Source organism: Bos indicus, chromosome 10 (assembly GCF_029378745.1).
Source record: "Bos indicus isolate NIAB-ARS_2022 breed Sahiwal x Tharparkar chromosome 10, NIAB-ARS_B.indTharparkar_mat_pri_1.0, whole genome shotgun sequence".
Classification (NCBI taxonomy): domain Eukaryota; kingdom Metazoa; phylum Chordata; class Mammalia; order Artiodactyla; family Bovidae; genus Bos; species Bos indicus.
This window is the reverse complement of record NC_091769.1, coordinates 20,599,201-20,622,080: the sequence shown is the minus strand read 5'-3', so window position 1 is coordinate 20,622,080 and position 22,880 is coordinate 20,599,201. Positions and strand designations below refer to the sequence as shown.

At 50.2% G+C, this 22,880-nt stretch overlaps 2 protein-coding genes across 4 annotated transcripts; one reads left to right on the top strand and one right to left on the bottom strand.

Annotated features, from left to right (window-relative positions):
- The first annotated feature begins 7 nt into the window (after positions 1-7).
- On the top strand, positions 8-8,680 carry KHNYN (KH and NYN domain containing). 2 transcript variants are annotated; one of them, XM_070797060.1, is made up of 8 exons: positions 8-145; positions 785-1,005; positions 1,824-2,962; positions 3,120-3,250; positions 3,337-3,433; positions 6,388-6,495; positions 6,702-6,803; positions 7,237-8,680. In XM_070797060.1, the coding sequence occupies exons 2-8, from the start codon at positions 805-807 to the stop codon at positions 7,487-7,489; spliced, it is 2,031 nt and encodes a 676-aa protein (XP_070653161.1). In that variant the 5' UTR covers positions 8-145; positions 785-804; the 3' UTR covers positions 7,490-8,680. The 2 variants fall into 2 exon arrangements, with proteins under 2 accessions (XP_070653161.1, XP_019823814.2); XM_019968255.2 differs by lacking the exon at positions 8-145 and adding an exon at positions 297-382.
- A 1,341-nt stretch (positions 8,681-10,021) lies between these two features.
- SDR39U1 (short chain dehydrogenase/reductase family 39U member 1) lies at positions 10,022-13,437 on the bottom strand. 2 transcript variants are annotated; one of them, XM_019968256.2, is made up of 6 exons: positions 13,326-13,437; positions 12,904-13,010; positions 12,732-12,814; positions 12,214-12,335; positions 11,048-11,191; positions 10,022-10,774 (listed from the first exon to the last, which is right to left on the bottom strand). In XM_019968256.2, the coding sequence occupies exons 1-6, from the start codon at positions 13,339-13,341 to the stop codon at positions 10,362-10,364; spliced, it is 885 nt and encodes a 294-aa protein (XP_019823815.1). In that variant the 5' UTR covers positions 13,342-13,437; the 3' UTR covers positions 10,022-10,361. The 2 variants fall into 2 exon arrangements, with proteins under 2 accessions (XP_019823815.1, XP_019823816.1); XM_019968257.2 differs by lacking the exons at positions 12,214-12,335; positions 12,732-12,814; positions 12,904-13,010; positions 13,326-13,437 and adding an exon at positions 11,269-12,206.
- Positions 13,438-22,880: the final 9,443 nt, after the last annotated feature.

Genomic DNA, 22,880 nt, shown 5'->3' with positions numbered 1-22,880 from the left:
TCCCCGTTGGGTGAGGAATCGGAAAGGCCCGCCCCGACTCGGGCCCCCCGCCCTTCTTCCCTGGGCCGGGGGCGCGGGCGAAGCTGGGGCCGGCGGGCACCGAGCGGCGCCGGCGGGACCGAGGCCGCAGCGGGCGGCGAGGCGGGTAGGCGCGCTCTCCCCCGCGCCCGGGCTGCGGGAGCCAGAGGGCGCAGTGCCGAGCGCAGGCGGGGGGCGGCAGCCGCCAGCGGCTGTGGGCGGGGCCCGGCTCGGCCCCTCGGCCCAGCGTGGGGCGCGTGGCGCGACCGAGGAGGGCAGCAGGGGGAGGGGGAGGGGTGGGAGTGGCCAGAACCTTGGAAATGGCCGACGAGGGACCCCAGAGGAGAACCCAGTTCAAGCCCTGGTGAGGATTCATCTCTAAGAGGCCGTCTTGGACCCGGAGGTTGCAGAGACCCGGAGGAGAGGGACTCTTTCGTCACCTGTCCACTCCTTCTGGCCTCCAGACCCAGCTGGATCCTCCTCCCCGTTCCTGCTCAGGGCTGTGGTCGTCATTTTCCAAAGGCCATACGGCCATCCCAGATAGACAGCCTTGTTTATCCGTGACTTCGTCTCCGGGGAGAAGGCCCCCGTGTCCAGATAATCTGACATTCCCTCCCTATTCCAACTGGACTGAAGTTCTGGTTACCTCCTGGGTTGTTTACAGGTTTCATAACTAGGTGCGACCTGTTGATAGCTGGTTAGGTTAGAAGACCAAGATTTGGGCTGAGGGGACATCAAGGCTCTGAGCTGCTTTCCCTCTTCCCAGGGTCGGGCGGCCAAGCAGCCATGCCTACCTGGGGGGCCGGCTCCCCGTCCCCTGACCGCTTTGCGGTGTCTGCGGAGGCCGAGGACAAGGTGCGGGAGCAGCTGCCCCGCGTGGAGCGCATCTTCAGGGTGGGGATGAGCGTCCTTCCGAAGGACTGTCCTGAGAACCCTCACATCTGGCTGCAGCTGGAGGGCCCCAAAGAGAACGCCAGCAGAGCCAAGGTGAATGCCTCTCCTTGACCCGTCCGGGGAAACGATGACCCTCCCCCGAGGAGGCAGGAGAGAGGAGGGGCTGGGGAAGATCTTCACTTCTTGCTTGTCTCACTGGCTCTGAGCTTTGACGAACTTGCACCTTCTCTGTACAGAGTTTTGGTTTCATTTCCGCTGTAATGACCCAGGTTCTGCCAGGGTTTGGAAATAAGTGATTCAGGTTGAATCAGTTTGTACTCTTGGGGAGAACAGAGATAATCTGGTTGGGCAAGCAGGCCCCACCAAGGAATTCACTGAGTGGTGGAAGCCCACACTGCTTCCTTTGGAGTTAGTCAGGGCTTCCAGTAAGGCACCGCCACTGAATACTATCCTTATAGTCCTAGTTTCAGTTTCCTTATCTTTAAAGTATGAATAATAACAGTATCCACCTCACTGAACTTACTGTGAGTGAGATAAAGCACGTAAGGCGTAACGCATGAGCTCTGTAAAAGTTAGTGTTGATGATCGTTATGATGGAAATATGCAGCATACATACACATAAATGTTTAGAAGAGACAGCCTTTTAACCAATTACTTAACAACAATATCTTAAGTTGAGTCGAGTTCTAAATGGAAATTCAGCCACAGGTTGTCAACTGAAAAGGGAAAGGAGTGAGTTTCTCCAGCCTCTTTTAATCCCCACCTTTTTCAGGATCTATAGGGCTCTATTTCTCTGCCCAGGCATCCTGGAGCTCAGGAGACAGCAGTGGGCCTGAAGGGGCTATCGGACCACTTAAGACTCCAGCAATCTCCTTTTTCTTCCTACCTCCCTACCCTCCCTTTTCCCCCAGGAGTACCTGAAGGGTCTCTGTAGCCCGGAGCTACAGAATGAAATCCACTACCCACCCAAACTGCACTGCATCTTTCTGGGAGCCCAGGGCTTCTTCCTTGATTGCCTGACTTGGAGCACATCTGCCCACTTGGTGCCTGGAGTGCCCGGCTCGCTGATGGTCAGTGGCCTGACTGAGGCCTTCGTCATGGTCCAGAGTCGAGTGGAGGAGCTGGTGGAGCGGCTGAGCTGGGACTTTCGTCTGGGGCCATCCCCTGGAGCCTCTCAGTGTGCTGGAGTGCTGAGGGAGTTCTCTGCCCTGCTGCAGGCCCGGGGGGATGCCCACACAGAGGCCCTGCTGCAGCTGCCCCAGGCCGTCCAGGAGGAGCTGCTGAGCCTGGTGCAGGAGGCATCCCGGGGGCAGGGGCCCCAAGCATTCCCGTCCTGGGGTTGGGGGGGCCCAGGTCCGTTGGGCGCTCAGCAGCAGGGAGTCAGGACTCCCCTGGGTGACGGTGGAGTGTCTTTGGACACAGGACCTACAGGGTGGCAAGAGTCAAGGGGAGAGAGACATGCCGTGGAGAAGGAGGGAACAAAGCAGGGTGGTGCCAGGGAGATGGATTTGGGGTGGAAGGAGTGGCCCGGGGAAGAGGCCTGGGAGAGACAAGTGGCCTTCAGGCCACAGTCGGGAGGAGGAGAGGCCTCGGGAGGAGGAGAGGCCGGGCAGGCAGGGCCTCCGAAAGGGAAGGCCCTGGGGAAGGAGGGAGTGCCCCAGGAAAGAGGAAGGCTCGGGGTCCAGGGCCAGCCCCCTAGTACCCAGGGCCCCTATCAGAGGGCATCTCAGCTCCGGGGAGCCTCCCTCCTCCAGCGGCTCCATAATGGGGAAGCCTCACCTCCAAGAGTGCCCAGCCCCCCACCTGCTCCTGAACCCCCGTGGCACTGTGGAGACCGAGGGGACAGGGGAGACCGAGCAGACAAGCAGCTGGTTGTGGCTCGAGGCCGAGGGTCTCCATGGAAACGAGGCACCCGGGGGGGCAACTTGGTGACTGGCACACAGCGTTTCCAGGAGGCTCTCCAAGACCCTTTCACCCTGTGCCTTGCTAACGTGCCAGGCAAGCCAGACCTCCGCCATATCGTCATCGATGGCAGCAACGTGGCCATGGTGTGAGTATCTGGTGGGGCTGAGGGTCCCAGGGAGGGGATGAGGTAGAGATGGGCAGTTGTGTTCACCTTGGGGACATGTGCCAAGCAGAGGGCAGTCCAGCCAGGCTGCCAGGTCTCCACTCCAGGGCCCTTGAGTGCTGACCCCTTCCCACTGCAGGCACGGCCTCCAGCACTACTTCTCCAGCCGGGGCATCGCCATTGCCGTGCAGTACTTCTGGGACCGAGGCCACCGCGACATAACTGTTTTTGTGCCTCAGTGGCGTTTCAGTAAGGACTCCAAGGTCAGAGGTGAGTTGGGCCTGGTCTCTTGTGTCTGGGGATGGACCCCGTGTTCACCTCAGGGATAACCCCATTGTGCTCCTCTGTTTCTCCAGAGGGTCACTTCCTGCACAAGCTGTATTCCCTCAGCCTGCTCTCCCTCACACCCTCCCGGGTCTTAGATGGCAAGAGGATCTCCTCCTATGACGACAGGTACTTGCTTCTCTCTTGTCCACAGACTTGACATTCAGGGAGCCTGGTGGGAGACTGAGGGGGAGACAGAAGCTCTGGCCCCTTCACACTAAGACTTGAGTCGTGGAAAAAGGGCCACTTCTCCATGTGCCCCTATGATTGGGGAGGTAAACCGGCCCTGCAGACAGGATGAGATGGATGGTGAACAACTCTGTTTCATCCTTCACTTTTTCACTGATCAAACTAAAGGATGCTTCGTGTTTATATTAATAGTGCCTTACCATCTAGAAAACACTGGTTTAATGGAAGCATGGGAAAGCTGGTGATATGAATAGCTAGCTGACAAATGCCTCTTACAACCTAGATGTCCAAACACATAGAGAAATTCTCCAACCTTCTGGGAAAACCAGAGTAAATGATCCAAATAATGATACAAAGAATGGATTCCATGCATAATACAGCTGTACAAAACATGGTATTTAAAAAAAGATAAGTGAAAGATCAATGGTCTTAGAATTTGAAGGCCTGAATTTGAGCCTCAAGTCGCATAGTCATTGTGGGTTCTCTTAGTGGATTAACCTCTTTGTCTCAAGTTCCTCTTCCATTCATTGTCCTCCTTGTGAATATCAAAAGAAGCTAAGGTATGTGCTTTCCTCACTCAAGGTGCTCTGCTGGAGGACAGTGATATTCTTTAGTTTTTCACAGACTCAGTCAAGTGTGGCAGCGCGTCTTATCTCCATTGTACAGAAATGGAGACAGAGGGTCGGAGTAGTTAATTCTCTTGGCAAAGGCTATGACGTGGCAAAGGAAGAACGAGAACGTAAAGCTGCTAGATGGTTTAATTGAGGAACACAAGACACATTTCCTCCCTGGTGCACACACTGTGGGAGACAGGTGGATCTCACTTATTATTTTTTAATAGGCTTTTCTCCCTGCCTTTGGCTGCATTGGATCTTTGTTGTGTCATGTGGGGTCTTAGTTCCCCCAACCAGGGACTGAAGCCTCATTCCCTGCATTGGCTGGTGTATTCTTAACCACTGGACCACCAGGGAAGTCCCATGGGTGGATTTTAAAAGCTAATTAACCAATTTGAAAAAATTACAGTGATAAGTTCTTTATTCTCTAGGATTCTCAGTTTTAAATTAAAAAAGAGTTCCCAAGCTGTACTGATTATATATTTTGTTTTTTCAAATATTTAGCTTTTACTCCCTAACAGGTAAATGGTATTCTACAAAACCGACAATTCATGTTCTCCCAATGCAGTTCTGTTTTATGCCTAGATTTCACACGTTATCTGGAATACAGAACCTTCTTTACATGCCAGTATTGACACAGAATTAAAACTGAAGGTTGTCACTTGTAATACATTTTGAAGGCACGTGTCTACAGTTGTGTAGGTCCTGATAGGCAGAGCCACAATATAAATTTTGTATTTTGCCTAGTTACAGTGGCATGTAGCACAAACCTATTGAATACTGTGGAACAACATATGATCTAATGAGATGATAGTACAATTATCCTTAATTTGAAAATACCTTTTGTTATATGATACCATATATATTTATAATGTCACCTGTTTGTTTCCCAGACAGAAGCTCAGAGCCAGACATCTGTCATTCTGAATCCTGATTAATGGTCCCCTCTATACCACACTAGGGCTTCCCTGGTGGCTCAGACAGTAAAGAATCGCCTGAAATGTAGGGGTCAAGAGTTCCATTCCTGGGTCAGGAAGATCCCCTGGAGAAGAGAATGGCTACCCACTCTAGTATTCGTGATGGGAGAATCCCATTGACAGGGAGTGTGGCGGGCTACAGTCCATGGGGTCACAAAGAGCTGGACACGACTGAACGACCAAGGCTATACCACACTGGTTTCAGATACTGACTGCCTGTGTGGTACTAGGTGTCTGGCCTGCCAAAGGAGGCAGGAATCAGGGAAGACTGGATTCATGACTTCAAAAAGCCCAAAGAAACTGTAAATCAAACAGTATAGAACCAAGAGGAAAGGGATCTCCCTTCTGGCTGGGGTCTTGTGGGAAGGGAAGGATTTGAGAGTTTTTGTTGATTGACAAGGATATCGGATGCACTGGATCTCTTGGTTTCTAAACCTGTTAAGGACTTATCTCATGAGTTCTACCCCAGTCCTGTGGAATCAGAATTATTAAAATGGGGCCCAGGCATGTTTTTTTGACGTTCCCCTTATGATTCCTCTCATCAGTGAGGTCTGGTTTCCTTCCAGATGGAGGAAATAAAGGGAACAGTTTGAGAAACATGAAAGTCGGAGAGCGCAGGGCATGTTCGAAGAACAGGGTGAAATCTGATCATTAGTTTTTGGCAGGAGCTATGAGTGCATTAGGGAGGATGGGGAGAGATAAGGCAGTAAGAGTGGCTTGGAGCTGGTTGCTAGGCCGTAGCTGCCAAGCCTGGGATGTAGAAACATTTGGTAGATAAAGGGCAAGTTTGGAAGACTTTTGTGTAGGGGAAGAGCATGTTCTCTCAGGGGAGGAGAGGCTGGAGGGTGGTAAATGGCTGGGGGCAGGAGACCCCCTTATCGGGAGGCTATGCAGTGGTACCTCAGTTGCATTGTCCAAGTAGTGCAGGTACTGGCAGGACTGGAAATGAAGGAAGCGGAGTGGAAGGCCTCAGGGGAGGCGCATGAGGGATCTGTGACTGATTCAAGGGGCAGCAGGGAAGAAGCCAGAGCCAGAGCCAGGTCTTTCTGTCTCATACAGACAAGACACAAAGTGTTGTGGAGGGTTGTGGTGACTGGACGTGTTGCTCTTGGGAGGCCATGAAAGGGTTCATCTTTGTTTCCTTTCTAACCCATGGCGCCTATATCCAGTCAGTCATCTGGTGGCTGGTTCAAGGTGAGGGGCCAGATCTCCATCACTAGAAGTGCGTCACAGGAGTCGATAACGCACTCCGGGGTTGGGACCTTGGAGAATCCCAATATGGCTGCTGTGGTTTTCGAGACAGGTTCATGGTGAAACTGGCTGAAGAGACTGACGGGATCATTGTCTCCAACGACCAGTTCCGGGACTTGGCAGAGGAGTCTGAGAAGTGGATGGCAATCATCAGAGAGCGGTGAGGGAACCCTCCCCTGAGAACAGGGCACAGACTCAGACCTTTCTCTTAAGCCAGCTGTGCCCTGCCACCGGGTGAGGACTCTGGGAAGGGGCTGACACTGCTTTGAAGGATGGTAGCCAACAGCTTCTGATGGTGTTGGTCTTAGCTGTCCGGGTAGCGGGCAAGGGCTCCTCTGTGACGACACATTCTCTGTGCCCATCCAGCCTGCTGCCTTTCACCTTTGTGGGAAACCTCTTCATGGTGCCGGATGACCCCCTGGGGCGAAACGGCCCCACCCTGGATGAGTTCCTGAAGAAACCGGTCAGGTAAGGCCCTGCAAGCTCCTAGGCAGCCCTGTTCTTGCTCTGCAGGGGCCTAGCAGGCCTGGAGAGTCGGTGGAAAATGACTCAGTCCAGGCCAGCTATATTCTATAGTAGTTCAGGTTGCCTGGGCTTTGGCCCAAGGAATCCTGACGCAGACCCTTCTGGCTGGGAAGGAAGCTCCTGCTTCCTGTTTTCCCTCATCAGTGTGTTGTATTTGGTAAATGGTTGCTTTTACTCATAGCTGGTTGCATTCAGTACGCCCTCTGCTGGACAGAAAGTAATTATTAGACTAAAGCTGGATTCACCATCCGGTTCCAAAGGAACCATCCATTTTCCCTTCAGAAGTGAGTTGATACTGCCACTCGGTGGTCAGTTTCTAGAACTTCAGGCTCACTCTAGGATGCTTATCAGCTTTCTGCTCTCTGCTTCTTCCCAGGGCCCCGGGGTCTTCTAAGCCTCAGCAGTCTGCCAGGGGCGTCACAGAACACAGTAATCAGCAGCAGGGGAGAAAAGAAGAGGAAAAAGGCAATGGCGGCATTCGGAAGACGCGGGAGACAGAGCGGCTCCGGCGCCAACTGCTGGAGGTGTTTTGGGGCCAGGATCACAAGGTGGACTTCATCCTGCAGCGTGAGCCGTACTGCCGGGACATCAACCAGCTCTCTGAGGCCCTGCTTAGTCTCAACTTCTGAGCCTCACCTGGCTGAGTGGCTGCCCCCATGCTCAGCTCGTCTCACCCAGTTCAGCTCATCCTGTGAGGGTCCCTCTGCTGCTCACACCCTGCCCCAGTCTCCCCCTGAGTTGGTGCTTTGTGTCAGGGAAGTTCTGAGGAAGAGCATTCGTATGTGAGGAATGCTCTGGTGTGGAGCACTTTGGGGACAGGTCCATGACGTGACCTGATCTCATCTTGAGTCAGGACCTCGACCAGCTCTCAGGAGGTTCTTCTCAGCCTTAACTTCTCAACCTTGCCTTTCGCAGGGTTTCTGTAGGGAGTGGGGGCTGCTGCAAGGGGTGGGTTCCGGAGACTGGGACTGCTGGCCCCTCCTCCACGCCGAGCTGGGGGTAGAGGCTAGGGTAGGTGGGAGGGGAACGGAGAACAGGTGGCTGGGAAGCTAAGCCTTTCCTCCTCGTGGCTGCTGCTCTGAAGGCCAGAGGACAGGGACGCTTCCCAGGCCTGGCTGGGCTCCTGGGCGCACCAAAGGGAATGCTGGCCCCTGGAAAGGCTAGTGTTCCGGGGTCTGGGTCACAGTGGGGCAGCAGCGAGCTGGTGGAGAAGGCAGAGGGAGACTTGGCTTCTGGTCTCAGCTGTGCCTGCCTGTCACCTTGACTGATCTTGGTCTTTACTTTTGCCTACAAGTCGGGGGTAAAAATGCCTGTTGGGAGGAGAGATGAGAACGTGGAGGAAAAACCCTTTGGACGAAAGGTACTTGGACCAAGTCTCAGGTGTGTCTGTCTGTGGTTGCACAGGCTTCTTAACCAGAACCTCACTTTCAGAGAGCTGAGGGTCCTCTGTCCCCAGGGCCTGTGCCCTGGATTTTAACACTGCATCCTCAGTATAATGTGCCCTGTAATGGCTGCGTCCCTTTTGGGCAACCCTCCCCCCCCCAATCCACATTTACAGAACAGGTAATTAGGGTGACTGCATTACCAGTAAACTCTCAGGGTTTGTTCCTCTCAACGGCAGCTCTCCTGTTGCATCCAGGTGTTTGTTTACAGATGAACGAATGTGTCGGCTAGTCCCAGTCTCTGGTTAACGCACTTGCTCGAGCGCTGAGCAGTCACCAAACTGATGAAGCCATGTTCTGTGAGGACAACGATCATGTGACCTGACCCCAGCATTTTCTCTACAGAACAGCTATGTCGCATAAAGTGAATCCCACTTCTGCTCTGTGTGTGCGTGTATGCGGATGGGAAGGGTTTATAGAGCTTGTACCTAGAGGAACTAATCTGGAAAACAAAAAATGGAAGAATCAGAGTCGGACCAACTGCTGTCACCTCAGGACTTTCTCTGTCCACCTTGGTTCCTACATGTCATTGTATCTGAAGTCCTCCCGTGCCAGGGAATCGACGAGCTCCGAGGCAGTACGTTCATCTATAGACAGTACTAGTCAGTCCTTCCTTTAGTGCAGTCCTAAATATGCTTCTGTTACTTCTACCTTTGAGGCCAGTCATTCCCTCAGGAACAGTACAGAGCCAGGCAACTTCCTAGAGTCCAAGACCAGGTAAAGAAGTAGGACAGCTGCCTCTGGGTTCAGTGCTGTCTGAGCCCTGCAGCAAGTCCCTAGACGAGGCCCTCTGTTTAGGCTCTGACTTTTGCTGCCTGAGTGATAAAGGGAGTTGAAATCACCTGAGATCCTCATACCAGCAGCTAGCATGTGGAGGCTGATGATGGAGGAGGTCCTTGAGTCCCAGTGTTGCCACCCCTGCCCATGGCTGAGGTACACACTGAGCAGGGCTGGGGGCAGTCGTACTGGGGAGAGACTAGTTGGGGCTGTGACAATGATTCAAAGATAACCCACAGTCCCCTCAGAAGAAAAGAAATTGGTTAACATGGTCTGAATTGGGAGCTGGGGGAATTACTTCTAGTCAAACTATGGCAGAAATCAGGGTTGATAGAGGGAGATGGTCCTCGATGAATACTTGGGACGTTTTTTCCCCCAAAATGTTCAAGTTTGTAGTTTTTGACAGGTTCCTTGTACTTTTCACTTTCAGTGCTGGTGGATGTGCAGTGGGCTTGAGGTAACATCTGCCCTTTTGTGCTAGGGACTCTGGTTGACTGAAGTGGCCTGAGATGAGAGGCAGGTCCTTGGCTACCGACAGTCCTAAGCTTTGCACAGCTTTGTCCTGCTGCAGCTTGATGAACGGGCCAGCGTGTGATTGTTTATCAGTTCACTGCTGTCCAGTGACAGACCAGAGGCTGTCCTAGACTCTGGCCTGTTTCTTCCTCTGCTGGTACCCTAACAGCATTGTGTGAACAAGTAAGTCTGCAGGGTGACCACACAGCCCACCGGAAATGGATCACCGTTCTTCTTGTCTTCTCGCCTCTGCCTTTGTTATAACCTTGTGCCTCAAATTTGTTGCCAGCTCTTTTGGCAGTCAAGGGACCAAGAAGGGAGATGTTGCCTGTTACCATTTTCAAAACTCCACGTAAAGGAAAGGGTCATCTCGGATGACATTCTTTGAAATAAATTTCAGGAGAATCTAGAACAAAGAGATGAGCTGAAGCCAGTCAATTAATTTGTCTTTATTGCCTAAACTGCAAAACATTCTCTGAATACCAAGGAGGAGAAATGGGGCAGGAACAGGACATGCAAGGAGACCAAACTGAGATATATATCTATGAGGAGTTGAAGAAGTTAAGGTCCCAACTTGATGTGACTGTAACCCTGAAATAGCGGAAACCTCTCAGTTAAATAAGATGGAGCAGTGGGACAGTGAGCAAGAAAGGGGGCTTAAGAACCGGATGGTTTTCAGTCACTAGAGGAGAACCCGAGCTTATGCAGTCTCTCACCAGCAAGCCCCTGCTGAGGAACAGGCCTCAGGCCCTGCCTTGAGCCTCCCTGTTTAGGCTATGACTTCCTTCAAGGCAGCCCCCAGCTCTGGGAAAGAATACTGGTAGCCAGCAGCCAGTGTCCGCCGTGGGACCACCTTCTGGCCCTCCAGCAGCATGACGGCACGTTCTCGTCCAAAGACAGCTTGTACCACAGCACTGGGGAGAGGGATGAAGGCTGGGCGGCCCAGGGCTGTGCCCAAGGCCCGGGCAAACTCAGCATTGGTAGTGGAGGAGGCGGGAGCCACTCCGTTCAGGATCCCCTGGACATGGCTTGTTTCAAGGGCATGGGCCAGGATTCCCGCCAGGTCTCTGATGTGAATCCAGGGGAAGAACTGGTGGCCTGAGCCAATGGGGCCCCCCAGGCCCAGGCGGAAAGGCAACAGCATATGACCAATGGCACCGCCTCCACGACCCAGCACAACCCCTAGAGCAGGCAAGAAGGATGGTACACGGAGGTCCCTCAACCTCCAGGCACCCCCACTGTTCCTCTCCACTTTGCCTTCATCACTCTTTACCTATACTAACTCTGCTCTGTGGCAGGTGAGGGCTGTGGCTCTCTTTGGGCTGTCCTGTCCACCCACCTGCAGGTCAGCCAGAAGTGGCATCTCCTGTGAGCTCAGCTTCCCTTAACCCCACCCCCTCCTGGTCCAGAGAAGACATTCCAACCCTGTCTGATACCCAGACCCCTTGTTCTCACCGGAGCGCACCACCACTTGGCGTGTAGAATCTCCAGGAAGCCTGGCTGCAGCTTCCCATTTGGTTACGAGGTTGGAGAAAAAGTCGAAATCCCCTCCTGGGCTGTCCTCGTCGTACTCCGCAGTCAGGCTGGGCTGGTAGTAAGCTGCCGGAGGAACAGCACTGGTCTGCCCTGGGTGTCCTTTGTCCCATCTGGCCCTTTGCAGTCAAGGCTTCCCTTACCTCGCCCTCCTTGGCACCTTGGGAGTCTCTCCATGGGTAGTCAGAGCCGTGGATAGTTTCCCCTACAACTTCTCCATGAGCTGACCCGTTCCTGCCTTGGAGTCATTCTTATCTTTCATTAGAGGGCTAAGCTGAGACTGCTAGAGTGCAGAAGCTAAGAACAGACTTCGGTGCCAGGCTGTCTGAGTTTTAATCTCAGCTCCAAAATTATTTGTCACTTTAGGCAAATTACATAACCTGTCTGTGCAGAATTTTTACATCTTTAAAATAGGAATAATACCTATCACATAGATTTCTTGTGAGGATTATATGGAATATGGGCAAAGCACTTAGAATAGTGACTAGTGTATATGTATGTGTAGTGTATATAGTGTATGCGTGCGTGTGTGTGTAGATATATATATATCTACCCTGGTGGCTCACTGGTGAAGAATCTGCCTGTAATGCAAGAGACGTGGGTTCAATCCCTGGATCGGGAAGATGCCCTGGAGAAGGAAATGGCCACTCCAGTATTCTTGCCTGGAGAATCCCATGGATAGAGGAACCTGGGAGGCTACAGTCTGTGGGGTTACAAAGAGTGGGACACAACTAAGCAACTAAACGTGTGTGTATGTACGTGTATATATATATATATAAAATTTGGTCCCAAAGGCAAAATACAAAAACTGACAATTCTGTTCCTAAAGCTCTGTGCTGTGAGAAATAAGGGGCCTGGGAGTAGGTGGAGCTTTCTCAGGCACTGGGAGCAGTGCCACTCCTCTCACTTTCTCTGAGGTCCCCATTTCTCAGTGAAAGTACACAAAAGTCAGAAAAAATGTGCGTGGAATGAGGGCCTAGGTAGTTCCTGTGCCTGGAAAAGACCAGCACTCTGGAGCCTGAGCTACCCCTCACTGTACTCCCTCCTTTCCCTGGCTAGTCTAAAGGCTGGTGACGTGGGGGGCATACCTACACCTGTGACTAAGACCCAGGCCTGGGGGGGTTGTGGGGCCTTGGCTATGGCTCTAGCCAGCGTTTGGGTGGTCTCCAGGCGGCTGCTGAGAACTTCTTTTTGAAAGGCTGCATTCCACCTGCAGGAGAAACATGCGTGCATGCATGCTCAGTCATAGGAGTAACACAGAGGGGAATAAAATACCACTAAATATACGCACATACCCTTCCTTCCCTCTTTCCCTGGGGCCCATCTATATCCACGCCTAGTAAAGCCCTCATTGCGGCTTAGAGAAACGGTCCACCTCTCCTGTAGAGGGAAAAGGCACAGGTACTTGGGGGCATCCTGAATGGGGAGTAAGGTCCACCGACTGGGAAGAAGGGTAAGTGAGTGTGGAGGAGAGAGGGTGAGGGAAGGAGAAGTTCGGAATATGGGTTGAGTTCTCCATCTGCCAGCCCCAATCTCCACAGCTCACAGGTTCCCATCAGAATCGGCCCTCTGCTCTGAAGAATGTCAGCTTCAGGGCCCAGCTGACCTGCGGAGAGGGTTGAGGATGTTCTCTCCCGCCAGGTTGACTGCAGCATCGCAGCGGGGCAACCCCGACGTCGTGAGATCATCCTGTGGGAGAAAGCACACAGTGGCCTCGAGGCCTCGCTAGGAGCCACCCAACTAAGCCTTCTTTCCATGCCTCCAGAATATGGACATACCCACGTGATCCGATCTGGCCCTGGCTTTCGGGAGATCAACGTCACTTCGTGGCCCCTGGCCTTCAGCAGCTGGGTTAGGGCTGTCCCAATGAAGCCCGTCCCGCCACCTGATCAGAAAATACGAGGTGTTTATCCGCCCGGGGGGGCCTTCCGTCCTCGCATGTAGCCCCCTTCTCTGGTGCCCTCCCATCTGACTTCAGACTTCTCCCCTCCTTCTTGCCCCCTCCCCGCGATGCTTGCAGGGTGAAACACAGGGTTTAGGGAGATTCGGCCCCTAGGGCTTGGAGGCAAAGGCCAAGTAGCCTGTGCATGAGACGGTACCCTCTCTCAGAAACAGTCTCCTAAGCCCTCAATTTCTGGCTGTATCTTTTTTTTATAAACCTGCCCCCTCCCGCGCCCACCCCCTTCCCGCCCTCCCTCACCCACAAGAACCCGCATCGCGACCACGACCTAACGCGCCTGCGCAAGATTTAGAGTGTCTCTTCTCTAGGACGCCGCTATAGCCTTTTGCGCATGCGTTTTTCCGGGAGGCACGCTCCAGTTGTGGGGCGGGCCGGATTGAGGCTGGGAGTGGCCCTGCCTGGCGACCCGGAAGAATTCGTAGAGAAGGTGGTATTTTTCATTACAAGGCGTGGCTGGGACCAGGCAAGGAGGCGGGGCCGGGGAGTAGACTGAGGGGACAAGCCAAAGAGGAGAGGAGGTGAAGGAGGGAAGATTTTAGCGTAGAAAAAACCTTTGACCTAAAGCCCGAAGCTACTCTAACCGCCGAATTCTGGATGTCTATTCGGTTAGACGGATCAGTAGTCCAAGAGAATCTGTCCAGCGGTAGAATGGATTTCTTTCTACCCAGCCTATTATTTTACCTTTTCTTCTGCCTGTTCCAGCTCCTTGCTGTTGGCATTTAAACGTCCTCAAGTTCTCTTCTACTTAAAATAATCCTTCTCCTGCACTGTTCTTCCTCTGCTAATGTCTTTATAATCAAACTTCTTTAAAGAGCGCGGTCCGTTTTCTACTTCTACTTCGCATCCGCTGGCTTTGCCTTTATCATTCTCTGCCTCTCTCGCCAAGATCACCAATTTCCAATGTGTCACCAAAACTAATGCCTAGTTTTCGTTTTTCTTGACCTCTGCATCGCTGGACACTTGCTGACTCGTCCCTCCCTTTGGAAATGCTTGTTTCTCAGCCTCAACAAAAGTCTCACTCTCGTTTGGGTCTTTTGCTTATCTTTGTTCAGTCTCTGCTGCTTGTTCTACTTCCATGTCTTAAAATGTTGATATTCCTCGAAGCTGGGTCCTAGGATCTTCATCTCTTCCCGTTCTGCACTTTCTCCCAGGTATGTATCTCGGGGAACTCAGTTACCAATTTTTAAAAATTAAGACTTCCCAAATCACCTGCGAACTATAGGAGAGCCTGAGAGCTACTGAATTCTATAAAAACTTCCCATTAGATATCTCTTTTTGGATATCTAAAACTCTGTTGACTTTCAGTTCAGTTCAGTCCCTCAATTCAATTCAGTCGCTCAGTCGTGTCCAACTCTCACTTCAGTTCAGTTCAGTCCCTCAATTCAATTCAGTCGCTCAGTCGTGTCCAACTCTTTGCAACCCCATGAACCGCAGCACGCCAGGCCTCCCTGTCCATCACCAACTCCCGGAGTCCACCTAAACTCATGTCCATTGAGTTGGTGATGCCATCCAACCATCTCACCCTCTGTCGTCCAGTTCTCCTCCTGCCAATCTTTCCCAGCATCAGGGTCTTTTCCAGTGAGTCAGCACTTCGCATCAGGTGGCCAAAGTATTGGAGTTTCAGCTTCAACATCAGTCCTTCCAATGAACACCCAGGACTGATCTCCTTTAGGATGGACTGGTTGGATCTCCTTGCAGTCCAAGGGACTCTCAAGAGTCTTCTCTAACACCACACTTCAAAAGCATCAATTCTTCTGTGCTCAGCTGTCTTTATAGTCCAACTCTCACATCCATACATGACCACTGGAAAAACCATAGCCTTAACTAGACGGACCTTTGTTGACAAAGTAATGTCTCTGCTTTTCATGTCCGATTCTTTGCAACCCCATGGACTGCAGCCCTAAGCATCACCAACTCCTGGAGTCGACTCAAACTCATGTCCATTGAGTTGATGATGCCACCCAACCATCTCATCCTCTGTCGTCCCCTTCTCTTGCCCTCAATCTTTCCCAGCCTCAGGGTCTTTTCAGATGAGTTAGCTCTTCGCATCAGGTGGCCAAAGTATTGGAGTTTCAGCTTTAGCATCAGTCCTTCCAATGAACACCCAGGACTGATTTCCTTTAGGATGGACTGGTTGGATCTCCTTGCAGTGCTAGGGACTCTCAAGAATCTTCTCCAACACCACAGTTCAAAAGCATCAATTCTTCAGTGCTTAGCTTTCTTTATAGTCCAACTCTCACATCCATACATGACTACTGGTGAAACCATAGCCTTGACTAGATGGACCTTTAAGTTAACCTTAAGTTAAATAAGCAGGGTGACAATATACAGCCTTGACGTACTCCTTTTCCTATTTGGAACCAGTCTGTTGTTCCATGTCCAGTTCAAACTGTTGCTTCCTGACCGGCATACAGATTTCTCAAGAAGCAGGTCAGGTGGTCTGGTATTCCCATTTCTTGAAGAATTTTCCACAGATTGTTGTGATCCACACAGTCTAAGGCTTTGGCATAGTCAATAAAACAGAAGTACATGTTTTTCTGGAACTCTCTTGCTTTTTCGATGATCCATCGGATGTTGGCAATTTGATCTCTGGTTCCTCTGCTTTTTGTAAAACCAGCTTGAACATCTGGAAGTTCATAGTTCATGTATTGCTGAAGCCTGGCTTGGAGAATTTTGAGCATTACTTTACTAGCGTGTGAGATGAATGCATTTGTGCGTTACTTTGAGCATTCTTTGGCATTGCCTTTCTTAGGGATTGGAATGAAAACTGACTTTTTCCAGTCCTGTGACCACTGCTGAGTTTTCCAAATTTGCTGGCATATTGAGTGCAGCACTTTCACAGCATCATCTTCCAGGATTTGAAATAGCTCAACTGGAATTCCATCACCTCCACTAGCTTTGTTTATATTGATGCTTCCTAAGGCCCACTTGACTTCACATTCCAGGATGTCTGGCTGTAGGTGAGTGATCACACCATCGTGATTATCTGGGTCGTGAAGCTCTTTTTTGTACAGTTCTTCTGTGTATTCTTGCCACCTCTTTTTAATATCTTCTGCTTGTGTTAAGTCCATACCGTTTCTGTCCTTTATTGAGCTCATCTTTGCATGAAATGTTCCCTTGGTATCTCTAATTTTCTTGAAGAGATCTGTTGACTTTACTTACTAAATATCTTCTAGATCCATCTATTTCTATCTGTGCCACCATTACTCATCTTCAAGTTATTAATATTATCCTCTTTGATCTATTTTCTGCAATAGTTTCTTGAATAGATCTCTGTTTTTGCATGTTTTTTTCCTTTCCAAACTGTTCCACACACTGAAAATCTGAATGAGTTTTTAAAAATATGTGGGAGGAACACTGTGTGGCATAAATTTCCGTTACAGAGTTCCTGAATGTGCTGGATAGACTTGAACTCATCTTCACTTTAATGCATTGTTGAGTTAGCTAGAAAATAAATCTCTAGAGACCAAAAACAAAGTGTGTTTTGGGACTGAGGCTACCTTCTGGGTTGCCAGACTATCTTTGTAACCCAAAGGCTTGGTTGCCAGACAGTGCCTGGGAAGGGGCAAGGGTGAGGAGCTATGGGGAGAAGCGGAGGAGTGTTTGGTAGTCAGGTACCTTTAGACCACAGATTCAGGAGAGTGGAGGTCCATCCATAGCCTCATGGAGGTGAGGTGGGAATCTCTTCCAGAGCTTTATGCCCTTTGTAAGAGGAGATTTACATACAGAGTGGGACAGCACTCTGATCCCAGCCACCACTCCTCCCCTGGGAGGCTGATAGAGAGCAGGCTCTTAATGCCTTAAAGATGTTTTTGTTTGGGGTTCTGGGGATTGGTGGGTCAGCTTCTCCTTCCTCTTCAGCCTGTGCTTTGACAACTGATGTAGTTAGATTAAACGGTTCGCAGATCTCACAGTCCGTCTGACGCATTGGCAGTTAAAACGTTCAAATCTGAGCCAGATAACAAGACATGAGAAATTTCCATCTGCACATCTGGGTGGAAGGGCAGGTGCAGCTGGTGCCCTTCAGGAAGACAGGGGTCCCTCCTGAGTCTGTTGTAATCATAAGGACTTCATTCATTGAAATGAAACTGTTTCCCTTATAGTTGCTTCCTGAAACAGCAAAAGGAGCTGAGCACAGTCCCTCTGGGTGGTCAGGCCATCACTGTGGGGCAGGACAGGAAGCCAGGACTCAGGGAGGTGTCCTTCCTTTAGCAGGGACTAAAGGGATGGGGTGTTTGCTGGTGACTCTGCACCTTCCCCCGTGCAAGCTCTAATGTGTGTGAATGCCCTCTTCATTTTGTTTGGGCAACTTCTCTCAGGCTCTGGGATGTGACTTGTTAAATTCTATTCACATCATCACTTTTTTTTTTTTAATCTGCACTTTCTCTCAGGCTCTTGGATGTGACTTGCTAAATGCTGTTCACACCATCATTTCAGGTAGTTTCTGATTAAAATATGATAGAACCAATCAACCAAAATCCTTACATGGAGACCCAACAGATAGAGGACCCTAGAACCCCTCTGGTCTACCTTTTTAACACAGTCTCAGACCCCAGAGTTTGTGGTGATAGAAACAATGTCCTCTGAGCCTTAACCTCTGTGCAGATGCCAACTCTTCTCCCAGGGCCATACCTCCTCTTCTCTTCCCTCCATGAAGATTTCTAGATGCCACCCTCTCCAGCTAGACCACTATCCAGACATCCGTTCCCAGTGGGGCCTTACTCTGGAGTTGATACTTTCTCACCTCTGGCATCAGCCCCATGTCTTTCTGCTCTTGCTCTGGATCTACCATGAAGACCAAGTGCCCTTGAGATCTGTCTTTTTCTTTCCAGATGCTCCTGTGTGTTTGAGTACTGGAGTGTGTGTGTGTGTGTGTGTGTGTGTGTGTGTGTGTGTGTGTGTGTGAGGGATTGACCTTTGGTCAGGCTGAAGGGAAATGTTTAGCATGAGTAGCTCTTGTTGCACCACCAGAGGTCTCAGTAACCCAGAAATTACACTTCCTAGCCATTCAAACGGAGAAGGCAATGGCACCCCACTCCAGTACTCCTGCCTGGAAAATCCCATGGATGGAGGAGCCTGGTAGGCTGAAGTCCATGGGGTCGCTAAGAGTTGGACATAACTGAGTGACTTCACTTTCACTTTCCACTTTCATGCATTGGAGAAGGAAATGGCAACCCACTCCAGTGTTCTTGCCTGGAGAATCCCAGGGACGGGGGAGCCTGGTGGGCCGCCGTCTATGGGGTCGCATAGAGTCGGACACGACTGAAGCGACTTAGCAGCAGTAGCAGCAGCAGCCATTCAAAGGAAGGGCTATGTTGAGATCTGAGCGCAGGTTGGAAAAGAATTTCCAGACACGAGGAAGAATGAGAAACGAATAGAGTTTATCAGAGTGGGACAGGACATTTGAAGAGCGCTCCCGGTCAAGGGAGAACTGAGCCTTTTAAGGGTTAATAGCAAATTTTTATAGCCTCAAAACAGAAAATTCCTGCTCCATTGGTGGCATTAGGTCATTGGTTAGGGTGCTATAGGGTGCATATTTTTATCTACTATGGAGTCAGGTAGCTGGCCGGTTAAGATTAGGGGCAACTCATGCTATGGGGCTTGGTCAGTTCTGGAAATGACCTTGGTATAGAGCTCCACATCTGTGACCTTGGTAGAGGGCTCCACAGGCTACAGGCTGCAGATTGTTTCCAGGGTTCTGGCTCTGGGCTGTGAAACGGCCATCAGGAGACTTTTCCTGGTTTTGTTTCTCCCTGACCGATAGTACAGCCAATAGACAAAAGGCAGAAAAAGCCAAGCCAGGTGAGAGAGATGGTCCTCCTATTTCATTGCTGGATCATGAATCTTTTTATTTCTCTTGTGATTTACTAAATTTTGCTGGATGAAACACAAGCTGAAATCACGATTGCTGGGAGAAATATCAATAACCTCAGATATGCAGATGACACCACCCTTATGGCAAAGCAAAGAAGAACTAAAGAACCTCTTGATGAAGTGAAAGAGGAGAGTGAAAAAGTTGGCTTAAAGCTTAACATTCAGAAAACTAGGATCATGGCATCTGGTCCCATCACTTTCATGGCAAATAGATGGGGAAACAATGAAAACAGTGTCAGACTTTATTTTGGGGGGCTCCAAAGTCACTGCAGAAGGTGACTGCAGCCATGAAATTAAAAGATGCTTGCTCCTTGGAAGGAAAGTTATGACCAACCTAGACAGCATATTAAAAAGCAGAGACATTACTTTGCCAACAAAGGTCTGTCTAGTCAAGGCTATGGTTTTTCCAGGATGTGAGAGTTGGACTATAAGGAAAGCTGAGTGCTGAAGAACTGATGTTTTTGAACTGTGGTGTTGGAGAAGACTCTTGAGAGTCCCTTGGACTGCAAGGAGATCCAACCAGTCCATCCTAAAGGAAATCAGTCCTGGGTGTTCATTGGAAGGACTGATGCTAAAGCTGAAACTCCAATACTTTGGCCACCTGATGTGAACAACTAACTCATTTGAAAAGACCCTGATGCTGGGAAAGATTGAAGGCGGGAGAAGGGGACGATGAAGGATGAGATGGTTGGATGGCCTCACCAACTCAATGGACATGAGTTTGAGTAAGCTCCGGGAATTGGTGATGGACAAGGAAGCCTGGAGTGCTGCAGTCCATGGGGTCACAGAGTCGGACACTACTGAGTGACTGAACTGAACTGAACTGCTACATCATAGTGCCCAGCACACGTCATTCACCCATAAACATTATGTTTATAAGAAGAATAGTACTTTCAGCATTATTCAGTCTCTAAGTGCTTGGCACCACATAAGCAAAAGAAAGTGGAAATCCATTCTATTTAATTATTATTATCGGAGAAGGCAATGGCGACCCACTCCAGTACTCTTGCCTGGAAAATCCCATGGACAGGGGAGCCTGGTGGGCTGCAGTCCATGGGGTCGAGAAGAGTCCGACACGACTGAGCGACTTCACTTTCACTTTTCACTTTCATGCATTGGAGAAGGAAATGGCAACCCACTCCAGTGTTCTTGCCTGGAGAATCCCAGGGACGGAGGAGCCTGGTGGGCTGCCGTCTATGGGGTCGCACAAAGTCGGACACGACTGAAGCGACTTAACAGCAGTAGCAAAGCACTTAAAACAAAGCTTGACCACCATTGTTGTTGTTCAGTCACCCAGTCGTGTCTGACTCTTTGCGACCCCATGGATTTCAGCACACCAGGCCTCTCTGTCCCTCACCATCTCCCAGAGTTTGCCCAACTTCATGTCCGTTGCATTGGTGATGCCATCCAGCCATCTCATCCTCTGATGCCCCCTTCGTCTTCTGCCCTCAATCTTTCGCAGCATCAGGGACTTTTCCAGTGAGTTAGCTGTTCGTATAAGATGACCAAAATACTTAAGTTTCAGCTTCAGCATCAGTCCTTCCAAGGGGAGTATTCAGGGTTGATTTCCCTTAAGATTGACTGGTTTGATCTCCTTGCTGGCCAATGGACTCTGAGGCGTCTTCTCCAGCACCACAGTTCCTTCATGGGTCCTACTGCCCCCCATGGTCCTAAATAAATAATCTTCGGGGCGATGGTCCTTAATTCTAGGCATCCCAAACCCCAGCAAAAACCCACCCCCTCGCCCTGGCAGCCCCACCCCTGCGGCCAGAGCCGCGCCTGCGCATTGCATGGCAGGTGTTCCGCGAGCTCAGCTACCAGCCGAGGAGCGCGCGCTTGAGCCCAGCCGGCCCGCTAGCTGTGTGCTTGGTCGCGTGCCATGCTCTCGCTGGGCACCACGGCCTCGTCCTCTCCCTCCGCCACTCTAGTCCGCACACCCCGGCAGGCAGCCCACTTTCTGTATTTAAAGATGCAGCATTCACGCCTCCCTCCGCAGGCGGCCTTTCATTGGTGTCCGGGCCAGAGTTGCCCGGCCACCCAGGAAAGGAACATGGCGAAGCGGGAGCAAGTCCTGAGCCTCGGAGCGGAGCCGCAGCAAGAGCTCAAATCCTGAGGAAACGCCCCGCCTCTCCGCCCGGGCTGCGGGGTGGGTCACGAATTAAAAACGGAGGTTTGAAACCCTCTGTGGCAAATGAACAGCATAAGAGCGCTTATCTGATATACCGGGACAAAATTCCAGAGTAAAGGACATGGATAGGCATATAGGAGTGTAGTGGCCCTGTATGTGAGGAAGGCGTAGATGATCTTGAAGTGAAAACTTACTAAATGTTTGGGAGGAAATAACATTCTCATGTGATTCTCAAAATCACACTTGCTTGTAATGTCTGCTGATTGTGTGACACAATATAGTCTTAGAAGTTTCTTTAGAAGACATATTGCCAGATGAATAAAACTTTATGTATTCATTGGCTTGCTAGAACTATTTGGCATCCTTTTTAGGAACTCTGGAATGAGTGGGTGAGGTAGTGAGGGGCAAAGTATACTTTTATGATTCAGGATGGATGGAAGAGGGAAATGGGAATGTGAAAAAGCGGACCACTCTCTATTGTGGGCCCCCTAACCAGACCGGAGAGTGCAAAGTGAGATAAGAGAAGCTGTTAATTTAATACAGACTGGACTATTTGAGGAAACAAAGGATGGAAAATGCCTTTTTAGGGTGGAAATTAGAGGTGATGTTTTTACACAAGATTTTAGGTTTTAGAAATAGACTGCAATATAAACCATACCAGGTAATGGTGTTTACACTCAGTTAAGTCGGAGAAGGGAGGTAACTGAGATACCATAGGAAGATTTGTTAGTGAAAAGTTGAAAGATACAATATCAAAAGGCAACAACCCATAAGAACCCTACAAATTAAGACATAAATTTCTGGGTTACTGTTTTCAGGTACTTAAATTTTCCTTGGTGATTAACCAGCCTAGTCAAAAAGGCTGCTATAGGTAAAAATACCCCTTTTAAAAATATGGTGAAATTGGCTGGTTGGGGAAAAAGAGAAGTCACTGAAGAGTAAGAATTAGATGGTAACTAGAAATAAGGCAACCAAAAAACTTGAACTCAAAACCGACTTAACAAAAAACCCTCCTAAACCTTTAATTACAGTCTAACACTGCCATAACTCAATGTGAACACATCCATGTTACCACCACCCCAGTCAGGACAAGCACATCCACACCAACCCCCCTACCCCGCTGCAGGAGGTCCCGTATTCTCCAGCCTCGGCCACGGTCTTGAATCCTGCCTCATTGATCTTCACCAAAGGTAGCTGTCTATTTTGACTTTTAATACCATAGATTAGTTTTGTTAGTTTCTGAGTTTTATAGAGATGGACTGACAATAGGTCTTCTTTTAAATCTGCCTCTTTTCCTCCCAACATTATGTTTTTGAGATTCGTCCAGGTTATTGTACATACCAGTGGTTAATTTTTATTGATAGTATCTCATGTGATATTCAGTTCAGTTCAGTTCAGTCGCTCAGTCATGTCCGACTCTTTGCAACCCCATGAATCGCAGCACACCAGGCCTCCTTGTCCATCACCAACTCCCGGAGTTCACCCAAACTCATGTCCATCAAGTCGGTGATGCCATCCAGCCATCTCATCCTCTGTCATCCCCTTCTCCTCCTGCCCCCAATCCCTCGCAGCATCAGAGTCTTTTCCAATGAGTCAACTCTTCGCATGAAGTGGCCAAAGTACTGGAATTTCAGCTTTAGCATCATTCCTTCCAAAGAACACCCAGGGCTGATCTCCTTTAGAATGGACTGGTTGGATCTCCTTGCAGTCCAAGGGACTCTCAAGAGTCTTCTCCAACACCACAGTTCAAAAGCATCAATCCTTCGGCGCAACTCTCACATCCATACATGACC

Coding starts and splice junctions, on each gene's coding strand:
- KHNYN (XM_070797060.1), top strand. CDS start 805: ATGCCTACCTGGGGGGCCGGCTCCCCGTCCCCTGACCGCTTTGCGGTG. Junction 1,006..1,823: donor AGAACGCCAGCAGAGCCAAG/GTGAATGCCTCT, acceptor CTTTTCCCCCAG/GAGTACCTGAAGGGTCTCTG. Junction 3,251..3,336: donor TAAGGACTCCAAGGTCAGAG/GTGAGTTGGGCC, acceptor CTGTTTCTCCAG/AGGGTCACTTCCTGCACAAG.
- SDR39U1 (XM_019968256.2), bottom strand. Junction 12,336..12,731: donor ATCCTCAACCCTCTCCGCAG/GTCAGCTGGGCC, acceptor TTTCTCCTGCAG/GTGGAATGCAGCCTTTCAAA. Junction 10,775..11,047: donor CCAAGTGGTGGTGCGCTCCG/GTGAGAACAAGG, acceptor TGCCTGCTCTAG/GGGTTGTGCTGGGTCGTGGA.